General features: G+C 36.5%; 1 protein-coding gene across 2 annotated transcripts in view; it reads left to right on the top strand.

Annotated features, from left to right (window-relative positions):
- The window catches only part of LOC124274991 (zinc finger protein 57-like), a 114792-nt gene that overhangs the window by 94903 nt on the left and 6134 nt on the right, over nt 1-13755 (top strand). The window contains exon 3 of one of the 2 annotated variants that reach the window (XM_046710410.1): nt 8286-9398. The exons of the other annotated variant lie outside the window; for it this stretch is intronic. Coding sequence (XP_046566366.1) covers nt 8286-8635 — 350 coding nt within the window. The 3' untranslated portion in view covers nt 8636-9398. Of the gene's footprint in view, nt 1-8285; nt 9399-13755 lie in introns of those variants that run through there. 2 annotated transcript variants of the gene reach the window in all.

Here is a 13755-nt window from a genome sequence, read left to right as displayed (position 1 = left end):
GGTTGTTTTTCAGCATCACAAAGTGGTATACATCTTTTTCTTACACACCCGTGGGTGAGAAACCCATGGGAGAAAACTGGTATCACAAATATGTGTGAGATCGATTTCTAATCTCGTGATTGGCTACTCCATGGTGATGACCTAGGGTCAGGTTATGACGGACTACTTTCCTGATTAAAATTCATTGATAAGTTACTCGTGCTTTAATCGAACAGAAACCTGTTACTCGTGCAAAAAAACACCCATTACACCTCCCTGTTATTTTCGCGATTGCAACATAAACAGGTATTTATACAATGAGTCACAAGTAGAATAAATATAACACGAATCTATTCATTTTCTAATTCCTTTTATTAAAACTTTTGATTTCTAGTCATTGAATTCAAAATGGCTCGAGACAATCAGTGATACCTGTGTAAACAATTATGTGAAAATCACCGTTGAGAGATAAAGCCGGGATTCCTTGAGAATATTCAAAATGTACAACATTGGTACTTTTACTGGAGAGATGCGAGGCAAGTGTCATGTGTTGTCTTGCAAAAGTACCTGACAATTTTGGCGATAAAATCGCCAGTGCCTGTCCATTGTGAGGTCGATTTGCCTTCCGTTGTTTCTTTGATGCATTGATGAAGATGACATTTTTCACTGATAAACATAATGAAGACCCACTAATGAAGCTCTGAGATACTATGTGATTCCAATGTTATCAAATTCACTCATGACAATCAGAACCAAAACACACTCGTTGAAACAATGTACGACATGGTACGTTTTGCAAGGCTTCATGAGTGCAAATGGCGGTACATGTCTTTTCTATTCAATCGAACATGTACAGAAACGGTTTATCTACACATAAGTCATTGCTCAAGATATTCCTCCGACGCATGGTAATGAAGGGTTTATGTCTTGATAACTTACAGGATGTAATCAACTCACATTTCATACTGACAACTCCGTATTACATTCCGAGTGGCAGTTTCAGGATGTAGTCCCCCATTGATAGTGAACGTAACCTCAGCAATGTCACATTCAAGCACACTGGGTGCACCTAATTACACACACTCAAAAGTTTTGGCTCCGGTCGATGGGAGAACATTGAACGTAAACTGGTACACAAGTACAAAACAATCTTCCGATGACGACAACCACCAAGCGATAACGATGACGTCACACACTCAAATATTTTACGCTTGCAAGAATTAAAACCATCCACATTTGCATGGTAACATAATCGATTTTGAGGGTTTAATTAATTTTCTGTGATCTTATCTAGTTTTCATTATCACTATTCCCTTGATGATGCGAAGAGGTGACAGAAACTTTTTTGTGGAGGGTCACCATGGCGATGAGTAGTGATTAGAAAGCCAAGTGATGTCACTCATTCATATAAGCGTTGTGTTGTGTATTATTCTTATGGCTGCATGATGAGAAAATATGGAAATTTGAGATTCAATCTATTCGACCATAAAAATGGTGGTGAGATTTTATATGTGTAAACTGAAACAGATTACTGTACTAGTGTCTGTCAGATACCATTTATCTTACAACTTGTTGTAAGATAAATGGTATCTGACAGACACTAATTAGTAATTCTCTATGGTATCCCTCCACCTAAAGGAGAATACTAAGCGTAATTTTGTTATTATTGATATTTGGGAAAAACTTATCCTAAAAGTCACCTTCCGTTACTAAAGTTTCACAATATTCACGAAGAAGAGATGAAAAGAAGAATCAAGTGAAACGGAAAAATGTGATACAGATCCAACCAGCACACCACCCTATAAATATATGACCAATCCCTAAGAAAACATTTTTTTGAAATGTGATTGCAGTTCAACTTTGTCAAATGGGTGACTGCAGGGTGCCGTTATGCTTCAGATGGGGGAAAATAGAAATTATCTGCTATAAAATATTACACTCAAAACAAAACATCCCTTGTATTATGCACTGAAGACAATTCATGATGAAAGCCCTAACTTTTCTATGAATTTGGGTCTACAGATGGCCCAATCATCTAACGCACCTCAGTTTGTGGAGTTGTGTTCTCTTGATGCATCAGGATCCTGTGATTTTGGTGTTGAACTCGTGGTTCATGTCAAGTATGTTTCCAGCTGTTTTTCAGCATCACAAAGTGGTATACATCTTTGTTTTCCTCCCACCTTAAAGGAGAATACTTGCGCCATTTTTGTGTGTGATATTTGGGGAAAAAGATACCGTGATATGAGTGTCTATAAGCCCGAATTTTGAGGACCAAAAAAAAAAAGCAGTCTGTAGAAGGGGGCCGTCTTATCCATGGGTTACGCTTTTTACGTCAAACTTTTTCCAGGGGTAAGAAAAACAACACCGTATCATCAGCGTGAACAAACAACAGAAGATCGACTTTGTCAGTAGAGACGCCAAATTTGCAATTAAACATCACTAGACAAGATTATTCACCTTTTAAGTTCTAAGTTGTTTTGCTGGGCATTGTATTATTTGCAGGGATTAAGATTACCATGTGTATCTGAGCCGGAAATAGCAATCAGCTGTGCACACGTTTCCTGGTGATCAAGTTCAAACATGCACAATAAAATAACGGGACGAATTCTGGCGCAGAGTCCTCAGTAAAATATAATACAGAATACTATTATTTAACCCAAAGAAATATATCCTAGCATTGTGTAATTTTAATTACAGTTTTTGCTCTATAAATTAATTAAGTCACCTTCCATTACTAAAGTTTCACAAAAGTTTGTAAAATCGCAATAATCGATCCGATTTTACATCTTGCTTGACAATATTCCCGTGAAGATGAAAAAGAAGAATCAAGTGAAACGGAAAAATGTGATACAGTCCACCCACCCTATAAATAAATGACCAATCCCTAAGAAAACATTTTTTTGAAATGTGATTGCAGTTCCTTTTGTCAAATGGGTGACTGCAGGGTGTCGCTTTTATGCTTCAGACGGGGGAAAATAGAAATTATCTGCTATAAAATATTACACTGGAATTATTGTGTTGAAAAAAATTAGGATCCTTGTCCTCATTAATAACGTATGAAGTCTCTCTACAAGATCCCAGCCTGGTCGAGCAGAGATAATATAAGCGATGCAGATAAGTTATGCCCCGAAAACTGGTGAATTATAAAATACTTGTCAGGACAATGTATATTTCCCTAGTTTTTGCTTATGTAAATAGTTATCGTGATGGTGCTAGGTCATAACCTTAGAATGACATCAGGTCAGCCAATGAGAATACCGAACAACTTTCACAACACACACTATTTTGACATTTAGCGAGTCTGATGCCGACGTGCGTAATTGAACAAAATGGAAAACAATGAATGTGACATGTACTTCATGATTTGCCGTTGTATTCGGCAATTTGTTCAGATAGACTGCAGCATTTAGAGCTCCAAACCAGAACGAACGTTATAGCGAAACATTTTCAAGTTCATGTGAAATTTGCTGATTTTGATAACATATATCTCATGGGTACCAGTCGAATTGCCCCAGGTTCAAAATGCCCCAGCAAATTTGGTCATTGATCCTAATTTGGTCAAATTTATTTAAATATATTCAAATATATACCATAAATGCATAGTTTTTGTAACTTTGATATTATTTACTTCGTATAAAAGTTATTAGGAAGAAATATTTCTGATAAATTTTCCAATAGTAAACTCATAACTATATATAGTATGACCAGAAAATATTGAGAATTTTAGGAATATGTTTAATTGGATTTCTAGTATAAACAACCTTGACAAGCTATCAAGTGCTTGGTTTCATTCAAGAAAGACAACTCCGTTAATCCTTTTTCATTAGTTTGTGAAGAGTTATCCCCCTTTGTTTACTTGCTAGCAGACGACATTTTCAGTGATCCTCAGTATGGATGATTTAGAGAAGAGGAAGTTGATTTAAGAGTATTATGACAAGGACATCAGATCAGTTAAAAGTGATTTCAAGTAGAACAGACATCCCTTTGTCCACTGTTTATCGTGTTTTTGAAAATATTGCAAATGGATATGGCATTGAGCACCAGGGAAGTGCAGGTAGGCCAAGAAAATTGACTGTCAGTGACAGGAGGCAGCTTGGTATTCTTGTTTCTAAAACAAACGAAGGAGTTTAGAAAACTTAAGGCTGGATATGATTGATAGAGGAACTGTGGCTGTCTGTAAGGAGACAATTAGAACTGAGCTGCATGCAATGGGTTGGAAGAAAAGTCAAGGAATTCCATCACCGATCATGAAACCTGAACAAAAGGAGCGAAGGTTGAACTGGTGCTTACAGCATATAAATTTTAACTGGGACAATGTGATTTTCTCAGATGAAAGATGATTTTCCAGCAGGACAACAACCCAAAACATCGCTCAAAGCATTCACAGGCCTGGTTTCGGACCCAAAATATGACATTATTAGATTGGCCAAGCTATAGCCCTGACCTAAATCCAATAGAAAATGTTTGGGGACTTATGAAGGAAAGTGTCAATAAGAAAAATCTGACAAATATTGCTGAAATGAAAGAAGAGGTGGTCCGATATTGGGACAGCATGGACCACGACTTTCTAACTTCTTTGATCAGTAGTATGCCCCGACCGCATTGAAGCCTGCATTGCTGCCCATGGTGACTTGACAAAATACTAACTGTTCACCTGTCTTTGAATCTGGAGTTATGTTCTGCTAATATTCACATTTAATACGTGAGTAATGAGTGAAAAAAATAAACAAAATTACAATCTTTAAATTCTCAATAATTTCTGGTTGTACTGTATGACACTGGTTATGTTTCACCATATGGATAATAAACATGTTTATTACCCATTGGTCAACGTATGGGTAGTTGCATACTAATCTCGTGACGTCACACAAGTGTCGTATCGTGTTGACCTGTGTCGTAACGACTTGACCTGAGATTCTAACAATTTGATTGGATAACCAATGACCTCTCAATTAGGTCATGTTGTGACGGAACTACTTTTTCATTCACAATAAACACGGAATTCATTCGCCTACAACTTAAATGCATTGTGGGAATGTAAACATTGCGAACGCTACCATTATCGCTGTTTAATTGGGAGTCTAACTGAGACATTATATGCGTCCGAAAACATAAATGCAATGATTCTACCAGTAATGTTAGCCGAATGAAGCAACTGCAAACCAAGAAACGAGGTGCTACGGAGTAGTTTAATGTAGGAGGCTGTAATGAGGCGATGACAACTGACATGCATCGTGGCGTCGGATTAAAGGTAGTGAAGTCATTACAGTGTGACGCCATGCAAAAAGTGTACTACAGAAGAACATTCTTCCGCTAACCTCTTTATGAAACCAGTTTCAGTTTGAAACCATAAAAATAACACAAATACTCTATTTTGTCAATTTAAAGCATGTAAAACGTGGGTAATAAATAAAATACACCACGATACGAGGTCTCATAACATATGATCTTCCTATGAAACTTGTGACCTTCCTATGGTTTCTGGACACTCGCTGTCGTGATAATTTGTATGTTATGAGACCTCGTGTAGTATTTTATATGTATATACCCTATCATAGGCTTACAAATAATATAGTGCTGCAAACATTTTGTGGATAAGGTCCCTGATGTTTGAGTAGTACCTGTAGTAGTTGCCTGTATGCTCTGTCCAGCTTGGCCATTGCCTCTCAGTAGACAAAGACTAGAAAACCTGCATAAAGACACACACACATGCATCATCCATGTATTAGTACTATTTCTTCAACACAATGTTAAATCCCATTTTTACATAAATTCACTAATATCATCAACATATATTTATGGATCATATGAAATATTGATGATACCAGTTGTTTCAAACTTCACATCGAGGCCAGTCTTGGCATTAATATTTTCCTTCAGAACATGTATCACCATCAATAACCTGTATTACAGTGTATGACCATCACCAGCTTGTATGGCAGTGTATGACCTCACAATCTTGTATGGCAGTGTATGACATCACAATCTTGTATGACAGTGTATGACATCACAATCTTGTATGACAGTGTATGACATCACAATCTTGTATGACATATGAATCTTGTATGACAGTGTATGACATCACAATCTTGTATGACAGTGTATGACATCACAATCTTGTATGACAGTGTATGACATCACAATCTTGTATGACAGTGTATGACATCACAATCTTGTATGACAGTGTATGACCATCATCAACTTGTATGACAGTGTATGACATCACAATGTATGACAGTGTATGACCAATCACCATCTTGTATGACAGTGTATGACATCACAATCTTGTATGACATGACAATATGACCATCACCATATTGTATGACAGTGTATGACATCACAATAGTGTATGACAGTGTATGACATCACCATCTTGTATGACAGTGTATGACCATCATCAGCTTGTATGACAGTGTATGACATCACAATCATGTATGACAGTGTATGACATCACCATCTTGTATGACAGTGTATGACATCACAATATTGTATGACAGTGTATGACCATCATCAACTTGTATGACAGTGTATGACATCACAATCTTGTATACTGACTGACTGACTGAGGTTTACGCCGCTTTAGCAATATTCCAGCAATATCACGGTGGGGGACACCAGAAATGGGCTTCACACATTGTGCCCATGTGGGGATTCGAACCCGGGTCTTCAGCGTGATGAGCCAACGCTTTAACCACTAGGCTACCCCACTGCCCCCAATCTTGTAAACAGTGTATGACATCACAATCTTGTATGACAGTGTATGACCATCACCAGCTTGAATGACATCACAATCTTGTATGACAGTGTATGACATCACAATCATGTATGACAGTGTATGACATCCCAACTTGTGTGGCATCACCAACTTGTATGACACATTTATGATCATCACCAACTTTGATGTCAGTGTATTGACATCACCAACTAATAGAAGAAAATATGACCTTCACCAACTTGTATGAAATGTTCATAACCATCACCCTCTCTGGCTCATGTTTTCTGTGTCCCAAGACCAAACTCATGACCTTTTGCTACTTTCAGTTTACAAGAATTTTTTTTTGTTGGTAATTTAAATTTTATTTCTGAATCCCTCTTACAGTCAAAACTAAGCAGCCAGGGGACAGCTCAGTCTGAAGATATACAGTAATGTAAAGGGATACAGGTGGAATTTTTACGAAACAAGACAATCCATTCACTCACCATTCACACAAGTACAAGATTATTTTTAATTATCAAACATATTAATAATATAATTAATTCAGTCGTCTTTGAATAAGCCATGACATAAGAGCAATATTTGGTAAAACAGAATTGAGCTTGCATTTGTACAAGTAATATTTTCCAAATAATATGAACAAGTCAAAAACAGAGTTAGTAAAAACATTTTTCGAACAGCCAAAAATTATCAGTTCCATAGTGAGATTGAGATCATGGATGTGGTCACAACCTTCTGTTAACCATCATAAAAATATTTGACCAAAAGGTTTGCACAAATTCACATTCCCATAACAAGTGACAAATAGATTCCGTTTCTTCATTACAGAATGAACATAAGTCAGAATCTTTTATTTTAACTTTTTAAAGAAATGTATTGGTAGTTAAAATTCTATGGAGTATCCTGTACTGGAACCATCTCAATTTGGTGTCTTGTGTTGATTTAAACGATTTTAGGAAAATACAGTTCCAGTCAAGACCACACTGAAAATCCTCTTGCCACTTTAACTGTGCTCTTGCAGTCCTATTTGAAGAACAAAGGATATAGTGATAGGCTTTGGAGCCTTTATTAATTGAAAGTAACAACCGAGTAATTGGTGTAATTCCTGCACATTGTCCAGTGTTTTCTTTCACAATTGACAAGCCAGCAAAATATTTTCTTATAGAGCTAATGACACCATAGTATTCTAAAAAGATACATTCAATTGATACCTTTCATTAAAATCAACCAGAGACAGATAACTGCCATTTTCATCAACAAGATCACAAATTTGAGAGATACCCCTTTGAAACCACCCTTCATAAAAAATAGTTTTCTTATCAATAACAATATTGCTATTATAAAATATATGATCAGACAAGAAATCTTCAAAATTATCAGGTTTAATTTTACTTGCAAAATCATAAAATGCATTGAAACAATCAATCCAGAAGGGATTTTTCAGATTTCTGACAATTTTTACAAGAATTTGATATGTTTCATTCAGGCCGGAGAAAAGTTCCATCGCTTGTAGAAGCCATCAGTTGTCAGATCACCCCAGCACCCTGTCAATACCCCCTGACCGAAACCTTCAACTTTTTGTTGCTTTCAGGTTACAAGAGTTCAATGAGTTTCGATCAGGGAGAGAGGTCCACAGTTTGGAGAAACAATGAAGCGTTCTCAGGACAGCAACCAGCTCGGAAGCGAGAGTCATCTCCTGATGCTGGGTTCAGGTCGCCTCAGAGCAAGGTTGTGTATGTCAACGATGTGGAGAAGTTTGCTTGTCCACAATGTGAGAGGACTTTCTTGAGCATCTACTCCATGCGAGATCACTTCCGCACCAGCCACGAGAACATGACGTACGATTGTGTGTGTGGAAAGTCTTACAAGTCCAGAAACGGATTGTGGCTGCATCGGAAGACTTGCGTCATGCATCAGTATGACAAGGCTGGAGGCCATTGACTCTGACTCCTGGTAGCAAGGATTAATATTGAACTAACAGGACTGATCTTGACTGAACAAGGTCAAATCTTGAAAGAAAACATTTTGTTTTTAAAGAACCAATTCTTGAAAAGAAAGGGTGGAACTTGATTAAAAAGTGTTTTATCGGTTTGAACCTAGCTTGTCAAGCTGATTCCATCATTTTCTAAAAGTTTATACAATATACGTTTTTTTAATTGGAGAAGAGTTAAGTCACATGACAGTGAAACAGATGTTCATAAGTGTCTCTACAGATTTTGACGTTCACTGTTTACCACAAGGGCGGTTGGGTAGACTAGTGGTTAAAGCGTTCGCTCGTCACGCCGAAAGCCCAGGTTCGATTCCCCACATGGGTACAATGTGTGAAGCCCATTTCTGGTATCCCCCGCCGTGATATTGCTGGAATATTGCTAAAAGCAGCGTAAAACCATATTCAGTCAGTCAGTCAGTTTTCCACAAAACTGTTTTCTTGAAATGATGTAAACAGTGACTGGCAACTTCCACATTCCTAGGTAAACCCCAAGAAATTCCCTAACACAAATAAACATTTCTATATCTATGATTTAAATGGACATGCTTTAGACATATGACAGTCAACAGCAATCTGTAAATTAACCTCAGTAAATTTCTTGACCCATCTTTAAAATCACCTTTCAGTGATTGGCAGACTGATCAGTGATAACACTTGTGAGTGAGTGAGTGAGTGAGTTGGGTTTTACGCCCGCTTTTAGCAATATTCCAGCAATATCATGGCGGGGGACACCAGAAATGGGCTTCACACAATGTGCCCATGTGGGGAATCGAACCCGGGTCTTCGGCGTGACGAGCGAACGCTTTAACCACTGGGCTACCCCACCGCCCCGATAACACTTGTGACAGGCCAGAGGTTAATGAACAGCCTTGGAAATCGCATCTTTAATGTTAATCGTGTCAACTATTTTGACATTTGGTATTTGATGTAAATGTATTATGATGCATTGTCATGGTAACTGACTTACTGAAGTAGTTCATATGACACTTTTTTCATTTTTATGATTTCATTTGAATCTACTTGTAACCCAACAATTGAAGATGATCCCGAAGATCAAATTGAGAATACATGTAACCTCTCCTTTTAATGAACTGCTTTAATCTGAGGTTCACTTGCTTGTTGTATGGCTCTCAGTAAATCACACATGGACATTGGGGTAGCCAAGTGGTTAAAGTGGTCGCTCATCATGCCGAAGACCCGAGTTTGATTCCCCACATTGGTACAAAGTTATTTTTTAGTTCATTCTTAATAAAATTTTAAAAAAATTCAAAAATTCATTTGGTTTTTAAATTTTGTATTTCCAACTATAGGGTATAAATACACAATTTACAATTGAGTCCATCAACGCTGATTTATTTACACCACCATGCAAATGAACATTTACATACCACATACATGTACAAATATATATGAATTCAGCAATGTTGACCCTTGAGGCGAAAAGGATATTTGAAAGGGGTTGATTCTACACTAAGGCCAGACCAATTTTATTTCTTGTTTTACGGATCCGCCTGTCGTATTTTTTCAAGAATAAGAAAAAAAAATAAAAAGTAATTTTCCACGTTCAAAAAATAAAATCCTAATGTTTTTATTGGCCAAACATGTAAACCAACAAGAAATAATTTCTTTAGGCTAGACCAATTTAAAAATTTGTTTCTGGATCCTAATGTTTTTTGTTCAAGAATAAAAAATATAAACTAATTTTCCCGCTCAAAAAATAAAATCCTAATGTGTTTATTAGCCAAAAAATGTAACTTACAGGAAACTTGTTTTTAGATTGTATTTGACCCCATATACACTTCATAAATTGACAAAAGTAAAATACTTTTAATATTTAGAAGGAATATTACTTTGACTGGTGATTTTATTTTTATCTTTTTTTCCTCCTGCCTTTAGGTTTTCTGAGAAATAAAATTGGTCTGGCCTAAAGGATTTATCTTTGATTTGGGGGCACTGGGGTAGCCTAATGGTTAAAGCGTTCGCTCGTCATGCTGAAAACCTGGGTTCGATTGCCCACATGAGAACAATGTGTGAAACCCATTTCTGGTGTCCCCCGCCATGATATTGCTGGAATATTGCTAGAAGCAGCATAAAACTTTACTCACTCACTCTCACTCTCTTTGATTTCAAATGGTTGACCTTTGAGCACACATGGTTGGTCCTGGAAATGAAAATGAAAATGTTCACAAATCTACCTGCAAGTGTGAAATCTTCTACCTGCAAGAGTCAATTTGATCGGTCAATTTGATGGGTCTCTCCGAGTACTAAAACTAAACACAGTGTGAATTGCATTCATATCTCTATTGTCCTATCAACGTTCCTTGAGTGTAACAATTTATTTAGTTGCAAAATCTAAATGGTTCAGTTGAAACTTTGACATACCTCAATTGTAACACTGCCATACTTCAATTGTAACATTGACTTACTTCAATTGTAAATTCTACAAGCCACAATTGTAACATTGACTTACTTCAATTGTAAATTCTACAAGCCACAATTGTAACATTGACTTACTTCAATTGTAAATTCTACAAGCCACAATTGTAACATTGACTTACTTCAATTGTAAATTCTACAAGCCACAATTGTAACATTGACTTACTTCAATTGTAAATTCTACAAGCCACAATTGTAACATTGACTTACTTCAATTGTAAATTCACATTCTACAAAATTCTACAAGCCACAATTGTAACACTGACATACTTCAATTGTAAATTCTACAATTGTACATTCTTGTACAAGCCACAATTGTAACATTGACTTACTTTCAATTGTACATTCTACAAGCCACAATTGTAACATTGACTTACTTCAATTGTAAATTCTACAAGCCACAATTGTAACACTGACTTACTTCAATTGTAAATTCTACAAGCCACAATTGTAACACTGACATACTTCAACTGTAAATTCTACAAGCCACAATTGTAACATTGACTTACTTCAATTGTAACCTCTCTTACCTCAGTTGTAATATCTACACACCCTAGTTGTTACATCGACATACCTCAACTGTAATGTTTTTGTGTCTCAATTGTACCATCAACATACCTCAGTCGTTACATGGACATGCGTCAATTGTAGCATCTATGCTGTGTAATATGTCCACATATATAGAGATTATTACATGAGCTAGTGTGTCATACGACTTACACGAAACTAGTGTTGGGAATTGGTTAAAATCTCATAATTGATCACTGGTTCATTGCAACCGATCAATCATCGAAAATAATTGGTTATCGTCATTTATGAAATGTTCCTGGTTATATTTGTTAATGCTCAAATAAGGAAAACAAACGTAGTTCTTTGGGTATTTTTGGTGCAAAATTTCATGTCTTTATGTATGTAAAGTACATAAATTTCTTAGAGTCTTTAAGATAAATTCAATCATGACTTGGAACAAGCTTGTAGTGCTTATGAAATGTAACAGACAAAACCAACCTTGTGAAATATATTGTTTATGAAAACAAGTGTTCCAGAATTGTTTGTGTTCGATTATGAGAAAACATGATCGATTGCTTGGTCGTATAGTCAGTGCGACCAATCTTCGATTATTTCAATTAATCGGACCACCACTACTCGAAACGAGTGTGAAATTTTGTATTGCAATACATAATGTACACAAATTTTGTATAAGTCGTGTTACATACTTGCGAGTGTAATAATTTCTTTATTATCCATTTTATTCCTGTACATTTGTGCAGTAAAACACGGTAAGCAAGTGTGACAGCCCTGTTCACTGAGGTCGCGTTCAATTGTTTAATGACGTCACAGACGATGAAATACTGAAACAATGGTTGCTAGGCAAAAGTGATATGTGCACATATGATATATATGACACTGGTTATGTTTCACCATATGGATAATAAATAACGTATATATCTTGATTAGCAGTCAAAATAGTTTCAATAGAGTGACAGTGACAGATTCTGTACATGAATGGATCATTGACAAAATATATGATACCAGCTGTTGGGGGAATAGTTTACAAAAATGAAACTAATGATGATATTCTGTGTCTGCATGAGGTGCATTGTAGAGTGACAGACAGGCAGGAAACTTCAGTACCTTATCTTTTTGAGTGTCGTTTCTGGGGGATTCAGTATTTTTGGGGGAAAGAACACAACATTTTGAGTATTGTGTGCAGACAAAAAAACTACATCATACCCCTTCAGCAAATTCAGGTATCAACGCACACGTATCAACAAACTTTGTCAATAAAAACTGAAAATTGGATATTAAACATCATTAGACAACAATGTACCATATAAATTATATCGCCTGTTCTGCTGGGTATTGTTCAAAATCAAGAGATTAAGATTACCATGTTTATTTCCTTGAGAGGCATTTTAGAAGTTGTATTGGTGAAGGAAAACCAAGTTCTATGGATCGTCAACTTCTTTTTATCCCCCGCAGCGCTTTTGAGGGGATATTAAAATGGACTCCGTCGTCGCGTGCGTCGCGTCGCGTCGTTTCGTGCATGCATCGTCCGTCCGCACATTTGTCTTTCCGAGCAGAACTCTAAAACCGTTCTATATTTCTTCACCAAACTTGGCACATAGATAGATCTGGTGGTGTACTGGTGCCTTTTGGTAGTTTTGGATTTCTGAATAAAATGTTTTTGGCATTTCCATGGCAACAAGTTTGACATAGACTGAAATTGGTGATAGTGCTCCTTTCTGGAGCAGAACCTTTCAATACTCTCCTTCCACTTTTCTATATACACACCTAAATATTTGACATAATCTTAACTTGTAGACATAATCCTGAAGAGTATTTTGCCATTGCGGGGATATTGATGACTTTGTCTTCTTGTTTTGCAATGAGTGTGATGTTTCAGTGTAGATACACACACGGTTATCAAGCAAGTGAGTAGTATCTACACCGAAACGTCACACTCATTGCAGTAAAGAAGTCGACTATTTATAGAACTTGGTTTTCCTTTACCATGTTTATTGTCTGATAGATAATAAATAATAATAATAATAATAATAATAATAATGTCATCTTCTATAGCGCACAGTCACCAAACACCAAGTGATTGCTCGCGGCGCTTAATCAGAATCTG

The sequence above is a fragment of the Haliotis rubra genome, unplaced genomic scaffold, assembly GCF_003918875.1.
Source record: "Haliotis rubra isolate DU_JTF1 unplaced genomic scaffold, ASM391887v1 Scf197, whole genome shotgun sequence".
In the NCBI taxonomy this organism is placed as follows: Eukaryota; Metazoa; Mollusca; class Gastropoda; order Lepetellida; family Haliotidae; genus Haliotis; species Haliotis rubra.
Note: the sequence above shows the minus strand (reverse complement) of the source record. Positions and strands in the feature narration are given on the sequence as shown.